The following is a 16,759-nucleotide window of genomic DNA, read 5'->3' as shown; positions in this document are numbered from 1 at the left end:
CATGAAGAATTAGAGTATTTTGCACTTAAGGTGGCTATTTATTTATAATTTTCTATTATTTAATGTGATTATCTATGTTAAATTTCATAAATCCTTTAGTAATCTTAGTGTCAGGGACCAAATTATTAGAAAAACAAAAGTTTGAGTTATCTATTAAAATTAAAAGTTTAAGCACTAAAGTATCACATTGCTTAAAATTCGAAGACTAAGAATAATCTTAATTTTAAAAGGAGGTCACTTGATGGCTGCCGGCAAATAGAAGAGCATCTACTATGCAATGATAAATCTTACGCCAATATTATAATTTGACTTTTGGGTTATGTCAAAATCTAACATTTGATTGATTATGGTAGCTAATACTATAAGAGCATCTACTTGTTGGTATCTTCAGTATGGTGGTCGGATGCCATTATTGTGGCCGGTATCACAGTGGGTGGGTATTCTTAGGCCTCATTCACTTTGTGGATTTAAATTTTCAACTGTAACAAAAAAAATTAGATGTGACATTTTTTGTGAGTTTTTAACTATATAAATATAAAATTAAATATTTAAATTAGTGAAATAAATGAGACTTTAGTAATCTAAATACAGTAATGGCCTGAATGTGTCAATCTCTGTAAATTGTTTTTGACTTAATTTCATAAATACCTCCTGAAATTTGTATATTATTTCTTATTTCAACATGTACTGAAAAACCTCATGTAATTATTTCCTTCCCACAATTGCTAGCTTGAGCCTGTCAATCAGCAATACGGCCCAGATATAAGGCAAGCTATATACTACCCGGCCCAAATAAACACTATTAAGCGGTACCCACCAAAAATCTCGTTCAGGTTTTCACCCAAGAACGCCAAGAAGAAAAAGAGAGCGAGAAACCGAGAGAAAGTGAGGGAAAAAGAAGAAGAAAGAAAGAAAGAAATCGAAGATGGTAGTGGAGGACGCACCAAAGTCTTCGTCAGCCCTCGAGAATCAGGCGACGAACCCTAACCCTAGGGGTCGCGGAGACGAGGAAGACGACGAGCCGGAAGAGGGAGAGATCGTCGGAGAGGAGGATTCGGGTTCTTCGAAGCAATCGAAGGGATTAGTTCATCAGCCGCACCTTCTGGAACATTCATGGACGTTCTGGTTCGATAACCCCAACGCCAAGTCCAAGCAAACTGCTTGGGGTTCCTCCCTTCGCCCGATCTATACCTTCACCACCGTCGAGGAATTCTGGAGGTGATCTTCGTGTTTCTTCGCGTTCTTTTATGTTCGTTTACTGAATCTTTGGTTTTTGTATTTGTTTGGTTGATTGGAAAATGGGTGTAATGATGAGAAGCTGAGAAAGTTTGCGTCTTTTTAGTAGTTTTGGTTAAAAGAAGGTTGAGGAGAATCTAAGTACTGGCGTTGTAATATTGAGAAAATCAAGAGTGAAACTTTGGGCTTTGGGTTAAGGAAAGGGTTAGTTGGTTCATTGGATTTTCATGACGAAATAGGATATTAACTAATGAAAAGTGAAGATTTTGGATTCTTTTTCTGCTAAATCTTGTTCTTGTAGAGTGTTAGGTAATTTGTTGATTTTTCCCGGTTAATGATTTTTCTGACTTCTGAGGTAGATGATTTTCTCTTGCAAAGATTGGGGATCTTGAATTAAAACATTCATTCAATGAAATTGTTCCTATGTTCATGTTGGGTTGCACCTAATGATAGAAAAGATGTGATATAATCATGTAAGTGTCATTTGTTGCTTGTATGGAACTTCATTTTAACTTGAATGCAGAGATTAGAGGCATGTGGAGGGGACTATGGTTTTCATTTGTTTATATTCTCTGAGGTTGGATTGTGTATGCGTCTATAACATGAATGATAGAAGTTTTCGTTGTATTTTGAGATTATTCTTAGCTGGTAAATGTCTCCAGTTCGCTATATGTTGGAGTTGCTTTTATGGCTGTCTAATCAAGAAATGTTTGATCAGAAATTCTAAGCATTTTGGGTGATATTCAGTTGTAGAAATGGTTTCATTAACCTTATAAACTGTTTTGGCCATCTTTATTTGAATTGTTTTTCTTTGAGGTATTCAATTTTCAAATGAATCTTTGGACAGTTCTTGGAGCCCTTGCATAGAAGCATCAGTGGCATAGCTTTGGCTATTTTAACTGTTTTTGGGCCATTTGTTGAGCTACTGCTGTTGATTGCTATCTACTGTCCCATGGATTTTCATTTCTAAACTCTCAAAGCTTCTACTATTTGTCTTTCCACCCCCCCATTTTTTACTTGAAATGACTTAACATTTTTTTCCCATATTTTCTGTTTAATTATTCAGCATTTACAATAACATACACCATCCAAGCAAATTGGCTGTTGGAGCAGACTTCCATTGCTTCAAATTTAAAATTGAACCAAAATGGGAGGATCCTGTTTGTGCTAATGGAGGGAAATGGACCATGACCTTTCAACGGGGGAAGTCAGACACATATTGGCTGTATACAGTATGCTCTGAAGTGGATTTGTAATATACTGATTAGATCATGAATCTGCAGCCTCTGATTTTTTTTTTCTTCCCCTTCTTTCCAGTTGCTGGCAATGATCGGAGAGCAATTCGATCATGGAGATGAAATTTGTGGTGCTGTTGTCAATGTCAGAGCCAGGCAGGAAAAGATATCTATTTGGACCAAGAATGCAACAAATGAAGCTGCTCAGGTAATTGTTGTTAAAATGAACTATTTTTTATTATTATTGGGTATGGCTTGAAAACTGACGTCTTATTACGCTTTTCTTTCTTCAGGTGAGCATTGGGAAACAATGGAAGGAGTTCCTTGATTACAATGACCCCGTAGGATTCATATTTCATGTAAGAATTCGTTTTAAAATAATATAAGCAACTATGTACTTCGGTGTTGTGACATCCCGCCTGAGTAAACACATTTCTCCGTTCTTTGCAGGATGACGCAAAGAAGCTTGACAGAGCTGCCAAGAATCGTTACACAGTATGATATGTATAGGCTTTTGTTTTTCCATTGCGAGCCGTATGTCAAGACTCCAAATTGCTTTCTTTGATGCGTCAGAATTCTATACTAGATGCTAGAGGGAAATGTAACTGCTGCTTGCATTTCTTTTTTCCTGTTTTGAATTAGAGGAATGTGGAATGGATTTGTTCGATTAACTTGCTTCCTCCAAGTTTTGACAATCCAATGTTGGATACCGAGTCCTATTCTACATCCTACTTCATTGAATGGTTTCTATACGGTTGCCTCTATCTAGTACACCCTGTAAAATGTAGTTGTGTTTGGATTTGGAATTTTCATCGAGTTAAAAGATTTTAACAAAACTTGGAAAGCAAGATGTTTTCTAAAGAGATGATCTTAGAGAGAGAGAGAGAGAGATTACTAATGATCATGATTGCTCCATGTAATGATATAAAAGAGAGTGAGATTACTAATGATCATGATTGCTCCATATAATGATATAAATAGATTAGACAACAGATAATGGGATCTGCTGGCTATGAACAACAGTGTGGAGCATTTTATTCTTGATTCTTTTATTGATTGATCAATATCATTATGCCAAGAAAATGTACCTCTAGTTTCAAGGACGGAATATCACCAAGGATACAAGCTTCAATCCAATTTTTTTTTCAACTTTAGTAAGATTTTGTACAAAAGACGGGATTGGAGTTGGTGTTCCAAGATTATTCTTAAATAAAATGTGCCAGAGATTGACTAATTAGAAGTTAAGGTAATTAGTGCTTCACTTTCGCAACTGTTTCTTGTTCACTAGAATCATCGACACCCGACCCGCATCATAGTTAACGATCAGATTGAAAATGCAACCCCTTCAATGCACTAAAAGTATTGTTCAACATTTTTTTGCACCTAAAGATAGGTCAGAATTTCATGCATCGACACTCCTATTAAGTCGCCCAAAAACGTCATTTACAAAGTCCCTTTCCCCCTCTCATAATAATGATATAAACAAGTTGAGCTGGAAAAAAGAAACAAGACCAAATATAAGATACCAACTATTAAGTCGCCCATCAAGATGATGAAACAGAAGGGCAGACTAAACATCTCTATCAAAAATTTCTCCTTCCTCTCCATCAACGTTCAGAATAGCCTCTTCAGTTTCATCCTCATCTCGCACATATTCGTCCTTTATAAACAGACCTAGCTCCTCCAATGGAGATCGCATGTCGGCCGGCCAAGAAGATACCATTAATACTTCACGGCCCTTGTCTCTATTGAGAAGATGATATGATGGAGCGAACCCACACAACGTTTCAAGTTCCTTTAGAACCTCCAGGTTTTGTCCAATTTCAATGGTTTTCTCCATCTGGGCGTACGTGAGCACTATTTTCATCAGAGCTCGAAGATTACATCAAGACATGAGAAAGCAAAAAGTAACGATGGAAGTAAAATGTAAACCTTCTCAAGTGCAACTCGAGCGGCTTCTCTTTCTCTTTCTCGTTGCTGCTTCAGCTCAGTTTCAGCCTTCAATCTTGAGGCAGCTTCTGCAGCTCTTATTTGAGCTTCAATCCTTGCTTTCTCTGTAAAATAGAATTTTTAATATCAACTAGATAGAAGTTGGCAACAAGGAAAAGGATGGGCAAACTAGTTATTAGGGGCATTGCTCGTAAGCTGCCATACAGTTGTACTGTAGGGAACTTAACAAAATTACACAGCACTGGATCACAGTATTTTAGTTCATCCCTCCAAAAAAGAAGACTAGTACCATAATACTCCCAATGTCAGTCAAAGAGATGTTCATTCCAAAAACAAAGAGGACATTTTTTAAAAAAATAAATAAAAATTGAGAGACGTGCTAAAAACCAAATTGACAAATTTCGTCTAGAGTCTAATAATTCACTCCTATTGGACCATCATAAGTTACAAGTCACAACACAAGCTTCCAATAAAAAAATAATAATAATCATATAAATTACAAAAGAAGTTTGACTACTTTAATTATACAAGTAAAAGTACAAGAATGGCCAAGCTGCATTATCTTTCTTTTATCCTTTATATTGTAATAGTATTAAATTAAAATTACCTTCACGTTGCGTCCTTTCCAACCTTTCCTTCTCCTGCTTCAACTTCTCTGGATCATTTCTATCACCCTAGTATTAAAAAAAAAAAAAAAAATGATTCAGGACGCTAAACCACTATAAGCTTTTCAAATCAGAAAGGAATTAATAGAACCTAGTTCACTCAACACGAGAGGTCTCACATGATTCAGGAGTGTTTTCTGTTGTGCTTTTAAGATAGTATCAGCAAAGCGGCACTTTAGCATTGCAGCACGGAGCGCCTTTTGCGGTGATAATTGAACATCCAAAGGAGTATTCCGACCTAAAAGTACAAAGCAACTAGGAACTTCAGTTACTGGGCTGCCAACGGAAAATTGTACAAGCACTAAAACTTCAGTAAGGCATTAAAAGTTTGTAGACTGACCTTCCCTAGAAGCAGCATTTGCCACAGGAGCAATAACCTGGGAGCTACGGCATGTGTTTTCTTCATCAAAAGCGCTTAATGCCCCTTCAATACCATGCCAATACTCAGATACCAAGTAACAACCTTTACCTACTCTAACACCACTTTTTTTCCTCTTTTTTTTTCATACAAGAGAAATACTAACTCCCCATCATATATATGGAAAGGTATCTCACCATCAGAATCTGGATCAGAATTGCTGATTCGGGAGGTAGACATGCTTTTGGTTCGATAATCCTGGATTTCCACAAAGTTTATTAACTAAGTACTGCAGCATGCATAAAACTCTTAACATTAATTCTAAGGTAAATAAAGGATAATCCTTACCATTCTGGAGGCCTCACTACACGCAGGATCATCTCTTCCCAATGATTGGTCAGACGACATATCTAAACCGAGGAGGAACAAATCCACAGCTCAAATATTTAATAGGGCATCCATGAGTCACTTAAGCACAAGATAGCAGCAAAGAGGCAGAAAAGAAGAGATCAACTAACCACTTGAAGAAACATGAGCTGAATCATTAGATAGGCTGCATGCACATGCAATGCTGCAACACGAATCACATCTCCTGAGAGTTGGACTGGATGGCCGTTTTGCATTAACAGGGCAACTAGATTGTGTACCGATATTATCAGTGCCTACAATACATATTACCAATTAGTTCCTGTATAGGCCTACAGATCATCAAGCAGCAAGCAAAGTCTCACTCATACCTTTATCGGCACTCTTCCTTAACTTTACTATGAAGTTGTACGGTGCTTTAGAATGTTCTACCTATATAAACAATGTGTCAAAATCAATAAAATAATAAACAACGATGAAAACTTATCTTACAGAAAACAAATTTGTAACATCAAGGGACAAATTCTAACAAAAACTGTAATCAAGCATATAATTATGCTGTGCTAAATGCCGTACCTACCATTCACTAAATATTTAAGGCACTCACAACATTTCATGTCTTTATACCAATTCGATACATGTCCATAAAAATGAAAACAAATATGATCACAGATTTCCTGAACAGCACTTACTTCTTCAGTATCACTTGCCTCAAAAGAACGCCTTCCAACCTTCTCTTTAGACAGAATTGGCCTCTTGGGCACTGACCTATTACCCAAGGAATCTGTCTTCTCATTCTTTTCTGTCATATGAGTGACTTTCTTGATCTTCCCACTTGAAGATTTTCCTGAACCAACCTTTGAACCTTCACACTTTTCCTCCAAAAGTTTCCACCTCATCTCAAAGATCTGGTTTAACTTCTTTGCCATCTGATGAACATGATTGGCAGGAGGGTTATAGAGCATGGCATTGGAAAACGTCAATCTGATATCAGCTGCAAACTCTTCAACGCCAGAGTACATATTTTTTTCCAGCTTAGATCTTACTGTGCCCAAGTCCATGGGTTCAGAGATAACTGAAAAATAATCAGGAATGTTCAATGCAACAGGATCAACTGGCGTGTTGAAAACCCAACCAGCTTCATGAGACATCAGCTTTTTCAGAATTGTAGAACACTGCACCATCGCACTGCGATCAATCTTCTGCTTCTTCTCTTTCGGTCCCTCAGTCACCCATTCTGGCCCACGCTTGTTAGCACTGGGGACACAAGTTTTTGCCACTGTGTAGTCATTGCCCAGTGACACTTGCTGCCCTGCGTTGCATGACCGTATCCCAGTATCAGATTCTATTCTTTTACTGGTAAATCTAATCTTCAGCTTTTTCTCCGGTAGTAAGGTTTTGGTGGCAATCATTGTGAGGAACTACAGGGCTTTAAAACACGGTCTAGATTTCCAAGCTCACGGGTAACAAGTTGCTCCTTCAGAGAACACCTCTGCATAAAAATTTCCAAGAAAGTAAAAGTTAGTTCAATAAATTGGTTTCATAAAAATATAGAGTTATACAGCAGTAGCACCGAAAGTACTCACAGGTATATGGAAAACCTATAAATACGATATCATAACAGCAATGAGGGAAAAGATATTGCAAAATAGCAAAAAAAAAATTAGAGAGAGAGAGAGAGATATTACCAAATTAAGAGGCTTTCCTAGCTTCATCAAAATTGTTTCTTTTTTCCTTTCTTTTTGTTTTTTCTCTTGAAGCTTAACTATACTACTAACAACCAGCTATTGCTGAACCAAACCCCCACCCCCGATTTTTTTGAAACAGAAAAGGAAAATTTCAATTCAATCGAAACTCGGCAAAAAGCAACCAATGGTACAATCTTAAAAAATAATAAATAATAACTGTTTGAGTTAATGAAATTGCTTTTGGCCACAGTGAACTCTTTCGTCGATAATTTGTTCGACTTGACCGTTCAAACATCAAATCCTTCATCAGATCTTAGCAAAATGGACCTCAAGCGAGCGAAATTGGCATAAATTCTCGTCAGAACAAAAAATATTACCCAAAAAAAAAATAATAACGCCATCAATATGCCCAAATCCCAAACCCAAATCCCAAACCCAAATCATGAAGAACGACATATAGAAGAAGCGAGGAAAGGCCTAACGAAAACCTAATTTACATACGCTTAGCAAAAAGTGAAACGGAAGAAAAAAGCGTCAAAATCAAAACATTTTCCCCAAAATTCAACCAAAAGAAGAACTAAAAAAGTCAAAATTGAACGAGAGACTAGATCGAAACAAGGGGTTTGGTTAGGGTTTGAGGAACTCACCGAGAGATAAGCGACGCGAAGAGATCATCGAAGAGAGGGCCGGCGAGCCCTCCCGTCGGTCGTGGCAACGATGAGAGAGAAACAGAGGAGAGAGAAAGAAGAGCGACGCCGAGGTTTTAGGGTGTTTCTTCAGTGAACAGAGAAGTGTGTGTTTTAGGGTTTTTCGAGATAATAATCTCTTTTGTCTCTCTTTTTTTTTTTTTTTTTTTTGACGCGCAAAAGAAGAATAATTATCCAATCCTATGAAGTTCCGTGGGGCTGAAGAGTCTTCCTTAAATTACGGTTTTGCCCAATTGTTGCCGTATTGCATTTGTACTTTTGGACTGTCTTTTTTCAACCCAAAAAAAAAACGGAAATGTGCTTTGTAGAAACTGTTGGAAACTTGGCGCATATTCTGTATTCTTTTGTTAGGCCATGCAGAAATATTATGGTAAATAACAATAACTGAAGAAGGGTATGATTGGTGCATTTACATATTTTAGCCCCGTTTATTTCGCTGATTCGAGTTTAGAATTCGAGTTTTACTACAGTAAAAAGCTCTCACAAACAATCACATCTAACTTTTTTGCTACAGTAAAAAACTCTCACATAAAATCACATCTCAACTCGAATTAAAAACTCGAATCAGCGAACTAAACGGACCCAAATTATTTTTAGAGATTAATCGAAAAAGAGTTGGAGCGTGTTTTTACCTTATGCTCGAACAACGACTGGACCAATAAAAACCCGAGATTTTTTTTTTCTTTTATCTTGCTAATCAATAAAAACCCGGGATTTAAGCCCCCATCAACTTTCTTTAGTTGCACAATTCTATATATATTTGTATCAAATTTACATATAGCCCCTTGAAAAATTTAAAACTTTATTTCGTTCTCTTAAAATTAAAGAGCATGTTTAATTTCCTGATTTAAATTTTTAATTTGAATTGAGATGTGATGTGAGAGTTTTTTATTATAATAAAAAAAATTATATGTGACTCGAATTAGTGAAATGAACGATGTCAAAATATATATTACTTTAAATTAAAACTTAATTTATTTCTCCCAGCATTTAACAAGATATTTCTCCCTCAATAGTTGTTTAGATTGAAGTGAGGTTTTTTCTTTTTTTTGGGTCTCATTTTCTTATGGAAAAAAGTGCAATACTGCCTTTTTGTAATAGTCTATCTTTTTTATTATCGACTTCTTAATTACAACTACCTTTTATCACAACAGATCAATTTATAAACAAATTAAAAACAAAATAGTCAACACTAAATGCATGGGGAATATTAATTTAAAAAAAATTTTTATTCAACTAGTGTACATATCTCCTTTTACAATGAACATGTACACAATAATTTCTTGGGAAAATGCATAGAACTATGCGTGGTAATGTTTTTAGAGAGAGAACTATAACATCTTTGACATTTTATTTCTTTTGTTTCCTCTTGTCATTCTACTTAGTTTATTTTAATAATTATAAGAAAATTGAATATTACTTTTTTTTTCAAGAAATATAATTTTACTTGTGCAGTGTATGTCGAGAAAGACAGATTCAACGGTTCACGAGAATTAATAATTGAATGACAGTTTATTTAGATATATAGAGAAAAAATATTCAATGAAATGTTATTATGCAATATTTTAGAGAATAAAACCGGTTGATTACTACTTTTTTCCTTTTAAAAAATTTCATTTGCTAGTACATTTAATCATCATCAATGGAAAAGATAATTGAAAAAGTTATTTCTTAAAATAGAAATGTAATTCCAATTTTTAAATTTACTTCTTAAATTAGAAATGTAATTCCAACTTTTAATAAGTAAACACTTGCATCAAAATTTGATTGTAATTTATTCTATTTTGCCGTTTTCTAACCGCGTTTTTCATGCGTATAATAATGTGCAAGGATGTATATTTACCTATTAGCAAATTGAAATTCCTCCTCCTTCCTTTCATATTATGTTGATTGATAACATATGACCACGTTTTTTTTTTTTACTATTGAATTTCGTCTTTCACTCAATATAATTTAAGGGCATATTTGTTTCATATACTCAAGCTCAAAACCATTAATTTTATTACAATGTTTTTCTCTCACAAAAAATTTAAATTTCAAACGTCAAAATCAAAAATCATAATTTGAGTATACCTTCCAAACTTATCCTAAATAACCATTTTTATTAGCTCTTTGAACATTAACACTCTCTAAAAAAAGTTATGTTCATAACCACAGTTGAAAGTGAACTTAGATTGTATAATATTGATGTAAACTACTTAATATATAACCAAGTTTCCTTTATACTGAATTCATTCAGTAAAGCATCATAACTGATGGTTGCTCCACTAAATACAGTTAGTGACGGAACTGTAACTTTTTGTCAATAGAGGTTAATAATTTAAAAAAAATAATAATAATGAGATTATAAGATTAAATTTTTAATGTTTTTTACTGCTTGGTGGGAAAATGTGTCTTTGGGTATAATTACATATTTTCATATGCTTTTTAAGGAAAAATAAAATAAATAAGTTGAGTGAAAGATTGAGCCCGCCAGATATAAGCCAGCTCCGTTCATGCCATTTAATGCTCTAATAGAATTTACTTTAAAATATTCACCATGTAACAATATGGAAAGTTTCCTTTATTTCTTTTGGATTCTTGTAGGTTTTCCAATATTTGTTGCAGGGAACAGTTCATGCTATTATTTTGAAGTCTTTGTGCGAACAATTTTAAGCATAAATGGCAAATTAGAGGCAAGTTTGAGAGCCCGTTTATAAATAAGGTATACAAAAATAATGATTTTTAATTCTTACGTTCGTAATTTAATTTTTTTATTGAGAGTAAAACACTACAATAAAATCAATAATTTAATTTAAGTATATGAAATAAACGGGCCGTGAATGTTTTGGAGTGGCAATAAAATCTTCATATAGTTTGAGTTTGAGCTATAACACGTTGTAAAAAACATTTTGTAACTTATACAGCAAAGTTGCCAAACTCCACAGTGGATAATGTAGTGGCATAGTGGAAGTTGTCTCTTGTGGCTTGTAAACTACATAATTTTGCAACATTACAAAATTTCATATTCATAGCATAGTTTTTTCTCTTATCATTTTGTTTATTGTGGACTGAAAATGCACCAAATGAACAAGGTTGTCCATTTTCTTTTCCATAACTGAGGATGTCTAACTCTTCTTTGAGCAGGACAAGGAATTTCCTCTAGACACATCAGAAGAACTACAAGCAGACATTTTCTGAGTGTGAATTTTCTCTAGACATATCAGAAGAATTACAAGCAGACATTTTCTGAATGTCTGATGCTGCTTTCTTAGTTTTGCGCTTTCTTGCTACTTCGGAATAGAACACGACAGATCGTCGAGACGCATTATTTAGATGTCATTGTCTTATTGTAAACATTGTTTGCCAATTTTTCCTTTAGACAAATAAAAGAAGAGATTGAGCATGCTATAGACTTTGATGCGTGTTGTGAAGGAATTTATTCACGCATACATGTCGATTAAGGGTTCTCTCGAGTCTTCTGAAGAAGTACCGCTAAAATAGTAGTATAAGGCTAACTGGACAAGCCCCAAGATTGATCCAATTCCATTTGGAACCTGAAACAAATCATATTTATAAGCAACTGGTAAAAGCAATACTCTTTCCTAGGCTGTAAGAAATAGTACAAGTATTAGAATGCTCTATATTTGTTCAATCCACTAATTAGAAGGAACTAACTATACTTTGTTTGTATAATCTAATTATATTTTATATGATTCCTCATCCTAATTAGGCATCCTAATTAGATTATGCCAAAATTTGAGCAGAGAATCTGGCCTTGTCTGCAAGAAGGGTCCAAGAACTTACATATATGAAACCGTCGTACTTCAACATTCCATAAGCAAAGAAAGAGAGACTCATCAAGAAAGTTGAGAGGGATAGATAGAAGGGCATGAATTCAACACTCCTTGTTTTGATCACCAATTTCTGTAAAACACATTACAAGGGGAAAGCAAACGAGTTGAAAAGGAATTGCAGTGTCTAAAACCAAAACGTGCATAAGTGTTTTGAATTGCGTGTACTTACAATGATGAACAATGGCGAAGCAAACATGGAAATGAGTGAAGCAACACTCAAGTATCCAACAAAGGCTTGCCGAACACCGGAATCTAAAACTTTAACGCTAACAAATACTATGATCGCGAATAGGGCAAAAATCGCTATTAGCAATCCTGTCATCTTTAGCTGCAAAAAAAAAAAAAGGATGGTTTAAGAATATGGTTTGAATTAACAAAAACTTTTAAGGTGAATCATTTAGAAGTGGAAATTATTACCTTTTTTACTCTTTCAGCATAGAAGATGAAAATGATTATGTAGAGAAATTGGAAAACAGCCCCAATTGAGTTGACTGTGGCAACCAATATAACACCAGGTGATATTATAGGTGTTCCATACCAAAGACATATCAAACAGTTCAGAAATGAGTAAATATAAGGCAATCCTGAGAACTGTTCTGTTGAATGGTTTCTTATAATTCTCCTGAATGTTGGTCTGCATAGAAAACAAGGAAATTAAGGAAATTAATTTTTTAAAAAGGGAGGGTATTAGTGGAAATTTGCATTCATTTGTTTGGTCTTAGAGAACTTACATTGGTGATAAAAACAACCCAAAAGCCAAGAGGTTTCCTGCAATTGATCAATCAGCTTATCAATTATCAACTAACCCCATGAAGAAGAAACGGCAGGAAAAATTTCTTTTTTTCCCCTTGTCAGTTTTTTTTTTTTTTAAATCAAAACTCGTTACTTAAATTATACCTATTGTAACATAGCCAGTTGTATATTTATAAGATAGATTTGGTTTTTCAAAAAAAAAAAAAAAAGAATGGAAAAGTACATGAAATAAGTCTGCCAAAACCAAACCAAATTTTCTAAGTAGATGCTTAGTTTACTTTCCTATAACAACAGAACAGAAGTTTCGGATTATAATATTTTAGAGGGTTATAATATTTATCAAAGTCACAAAGAATTATGTGACTTTTGGAAAAGAAAAGGAATGCAACAAGCAGAAGGTTTTTTTTTTTTTTTTTTTTTTGAGCACTACCTGCAACTCCAGCAGCATCACTGCAAACTGCATAAACAGAAGACAATGCAGTTGTCATCTATAGAAATGGATGATCACCCAATTCTCCAAACCACACAAAACAAAACAAAGCAGATTCTCTCTCTCTCTGTACAGATTTGTGATAATTGTGAAAAGAGAGGTCTTTACAAGGCTGTGTTCTCTCCTAGCAAAAGTTTTTTTTTTTTTTTTTTTTTTTTGAGCACTACCTGCAACTCCAGCAGCATCACTGCAAACTGCATAAACAGAAGACAATGCAGTTGTCATCTATAGAAATGGATGATCACCCAATTCTCCAAACCACACGAAACAAAACAAAGCAGATTCTCCCTCTCTCTCTCTCTGGACAGATTTGTGATAATTGTGAAAAGAGAGGTCTTTACAAGGCTGTGTTCTCTCCTTCCTCTCTCTCTCTCTCTCTCTCTCTCTGTACTTTTGTACATTAGTTGCCCCAAAAGAAAGCCTTTTAACGTTGGAAAGGCTTGATAAGGCAGTAATATTTCTCTTTAATGATTTATTTTAGGATCATTTAGCTTAAAATCCATGCCATAAATAAATAATAAAAATATCGACTGGTCTAAACTTGCTTCAACTAGTACATCAAATCAACTTGCTCCTCAAGTTTTATTGCAAGCAAGCAGGCAAGTTTACTACAGAGATTTAAGTTTTCAATTCGAGTTGAGATGTGATATTTTTTTAGAATTTTTTATTGTAACAGAAAAAGTTAAATATGACATTTTCTAAGAATTTTTTACTGTAAAAATCTAAAACTGAAAACTCAAATCGGTGAAATGAACGAGGCCAGACAGCCTCAATTTTTTGTAAGCAAACTGAGACCATCAAATGATTTTATTTTAAGGATCATTTAGCTTAAAATCCATGCCATAAATAAATAATAAAAATATCGACTGGTCTAAACTTGCTTCAACTAGTACATCAAATCAACTTGCTCCTCAAGTTTTATTGCAAGCAAGCAGGCAAATTTATTTCGCAGATTTAAGTTTTCAATTTGAGTTAAAATGTGATATTTTTTTAGAGTTGTTCACTATAACAGAAAAAATTAAATATAATATTTTTTAAAAAAAAATTTTTATAAAAATTTAAAACTAAAAACTCAAATTGATAAAATAAATGAGGCCAGACGGCCTCAATTTTTTTATAAGCAAACTGAGACCATCAAATGATTTATTTTATTTTATTTTTTTGAAAAGGAGAAACCAAGTATTAAGAGATAATTTTTGGAAACTATTATTGTAGAAATAAGAAATTGTGGTCCACAGACTCCCAAGTGAACTAGCCAGAGCAGTTCCTCACCAGAAATTTTTAGATATTTTCTTTTATTTATTTAGGTCCTTACGAATTAATTATGAGATGTTGATGTGACTTGTACTATATTGGTTGATTAAATCACGTTTTTTATTTATTTGGGTTTACCATCATAAATATGCGAATAGTATTGAAATATAAGGTTTATTCTTTTAGAGTTTAATTTAAATTTGAGTTATAATTTGAGTTAAATTTATAATTTGAGTTTGTGTTTAGTTGTGTATATTTGAGTTATGGTTTGAGATAAGAATCTTTTTGAGTTTATATTTGAGTGAGTCAAAACTTGAATTTGTATTTATATAGTATTTTAATAAAAACTCAATGTTGATGAAAAATTTTAATAGGGTATATGGGTCGGGTTTTATTCGTCTTTTCGTTGTCAATGCATAGAAAAAAAACATCTCAATCAGAATTAAAACGAAAAAGTTATAGCATTTTTAATAATAGAAAAAATACTGTTCATTAATTTGAGTTCGAGTTTCTGAACTCGAGTTTAAGGGGAAACTTGAACTCGAGTTTTAGTCCTAAACTCGAATTTGAACTCGAGTTTAAACTTAAAAGAACATGAACTCGAATAAAGTTGTAACTCAAGTTGTCTTTTTTTAAGTTTTTCACTCAAAAGAACAAGCCCTAAATATATTAGTGAACATATTTTTCAACAACTTTTTGACAGATTTGTATTTTCTAGTATATAGTTTGCGCACAATTATACATATATATTTGTAGCCACGCAGCTTGTCTAATCTCCATGTATCTAATCTAATGCCCCGTTTATTTCACTGATTCGAGTTTAGCACATCTCAACTCAAATTAAAAACTTGAATCAGCGAATTAAACGAGCCCTAACTATCTAACTCTCTACTCTAACTAATATATAGAAGTATCCAGTGGCGAAGTCAAACACCTTACAAGATATTTAAGCAGTATGTCATCATTTTTAAGGTTGAATTGACTTTTATTATAAGTATTAAAACTATTACAAAATATACCATAAAATATCATTTAAATTTTATGTTTGGACTAAAATTATGTTTGTACTTTTATGTATTTAATTCATTATTTTAGATTTTGTAAAACGTTTTGTGTTTTTTCATGTATATATTTGTAATTTTTATAGATTTTACGATTTTTAAGTATTTTTAGTTGTGATATTTTTTACAATAATTCATGTCTCCTAATATATTTCAATCTAAGTTCAAAACCTGTGGTATTCTTATAAAGTGCCCTTACTTTTTTGTCTGGGGCTAATAACTGCGACAAAATTGGCTAAGAAGTAATAACTAAAACAAAAAATTAATCAAAACCAACAATTGTTAATATAATACAATCATCATCAACGAGTTTTAATGCCATAAAGATATTACACGAACCTCATTATTGAGGCTATTGGATGTGTTATTGTCAATGTACATAATAATTCATAAATTGATCTCTCATTCATTTTTATAGTTAACTCTTCTTAATATTCATAGCGAAAAATACATCTTCACAGTAATACACCTGTTAGTTAGAATGAATGTTAATGTTAGAAACCGATTAGCTACTTTCTTCTTATGGATTGAGAATGAATCGTTTGGACTTACATACGCTTCACAACAAATTGGTATCTGCCTCAGTAAAGCATGCTACATAAAAAAGCAAGCTAGTATTTAACAAAGTGTATTGGGCCCTTTTTCTAAAAAAAAAAAAAAATTTTAAATTCTCTAATAGTGTAAGGGTGATATTTATTTAATTTGAATAAGATTAGATTTTGAATTTTTTGGGGAGTTCTCTAATAGGCCGCCCTACCGGTAATCTAAAATTTTAACATTTAGGTCTGGTCAAAATCATATCAAAATTAAAAAAATACTTAAAAATAAATAGATTTTAATACAAATCTAATATTTTAAAAATAAAAAACTACTAGTAATTCATTTTCTTAAAGACTATCCGAAAAACACACTTTTTTGGGGGCTTTGGGGCTATTTATCTGGAAGTGTGAAGTGACACTACTACAATAAACTTTTAATTTTGGTCAAAAGTGGTTTTTTTTTATTAATATTATAAATGATCAATGAGGTTTACTCTCAATTCCACTTTAGTTATTGACTTTTAAAACGTCTCACAGTTAATCCCTAAAGTTTTACTTTGTTTCAGTTTCAATTATTTTGTTAGCTTGGTGTTAAATATTTGACATAATTTGTAAAAATTA

General features: G+C 33.4%; 3 protein-coding genes across 3 annotated transcripts; 1 reads left to right on the top strand and 2 right to left on the bottom strand.

The window, feature by feature from the left end:
- The first annotated feature begins 807 nt into the window (after positions 1-807).
- Positions 808-3,221, top strand: LOC21398711 (eukaryotic translation initiation factor 4E-1). Its single transcript, XM_010096823.2, has 5 exons — positions 808-1,218; positions 2,303-2,468; positions 2,554-2,679; positions 2,765-2,830; positions 2,922-3,221. The coding sequence occupies exons 1-5, from the start codon at positions 926-928 to the stop codon at positions 2,970-2,972; spliced, it is 702 nt and encodes a 233-aa protein (XP_010095125.1). The 5' UTR covers positions 808-925; the 3' UTR covers positions 2,973-3,221.
- Positions 3,222-3,787: 566 nt separating this feature from the next.
- Positions 3,788-8,343, bottom strand: LOC21398710 (transcription factor GTE12). Its single transcript, XM_010096822.2, has 11 exons — positions 8,146-8,343; positions 6,503-7,302; positions 6,182-6,242; positions 5,963-6,106; positions 5,793-5,854; positions 5,642-5,702; positions 5,427-5,510; positions 5,206-5,324; positions 5,029-5,095; positions 4,404-4,525; positions 3,788-4,311 (listed from the first exon to the last, which is right to left on the bottom strand). The coding sequence occupies exons 2-11, from the start codon at positions 7,220-7,222 to the stop codon at positions 4,042-4,044; spliced, it is 1,710 nt and encodes a 569-aa protein (XP_010095124.1). The 5' UTR covers positions 7,223-7,302; positions 8,146-8,343; the 3' UTR covers positions 3,788-4,041.
- Positions 8,344-11,045: 2,702 nt separating this feature from the next.
- Positions 11,046-13,390, bottom strand: LOC21398709 (bidirectional sugar transporter SWEET2a). Its single transcript, XM_024164777.1, has 6 exons — positions 13,225-13,390; positions 12,773-12,809; positions 12,459-12,675; positions 12,211-12,369; positions 11,992-12,111; positions 11,046-11,741 (listed from the first exon to the last, which is right to left on the bottom strand). The coding sequence occupies exons 1-6, from the start codon at positions 13,280-13,282 to the stop codon at positions 11,628-11,630; spliced, it is 705 nt and encodes a 234-aa protein (XP_024020545.1). The 5' UTR covers positions 13,283-13,390; the 3' UTR covers positions 11,046-11,627.
- Between the last annotated feature and the right edge of the window lie 3,369 nt (positions 13,391-16,759).

Source organism: Morus notabilis, unplaced genomic scaffold (assembly GCF_000414095.1).
Source record: "Morus notabilis unplaced genomic scaffold, ASM41409v2 Scaffold1187, whole genome shotgun sequence".
Lineage (NCBI taxonomy): Eukaryota > Viridiplantae > Streptophyta > Magnoliopsida > Rosales > Moraceae > Morus > Morus notabilis.
This window is presented reverse-complemented; position numbering and strand designations above follow the sequence as displayed.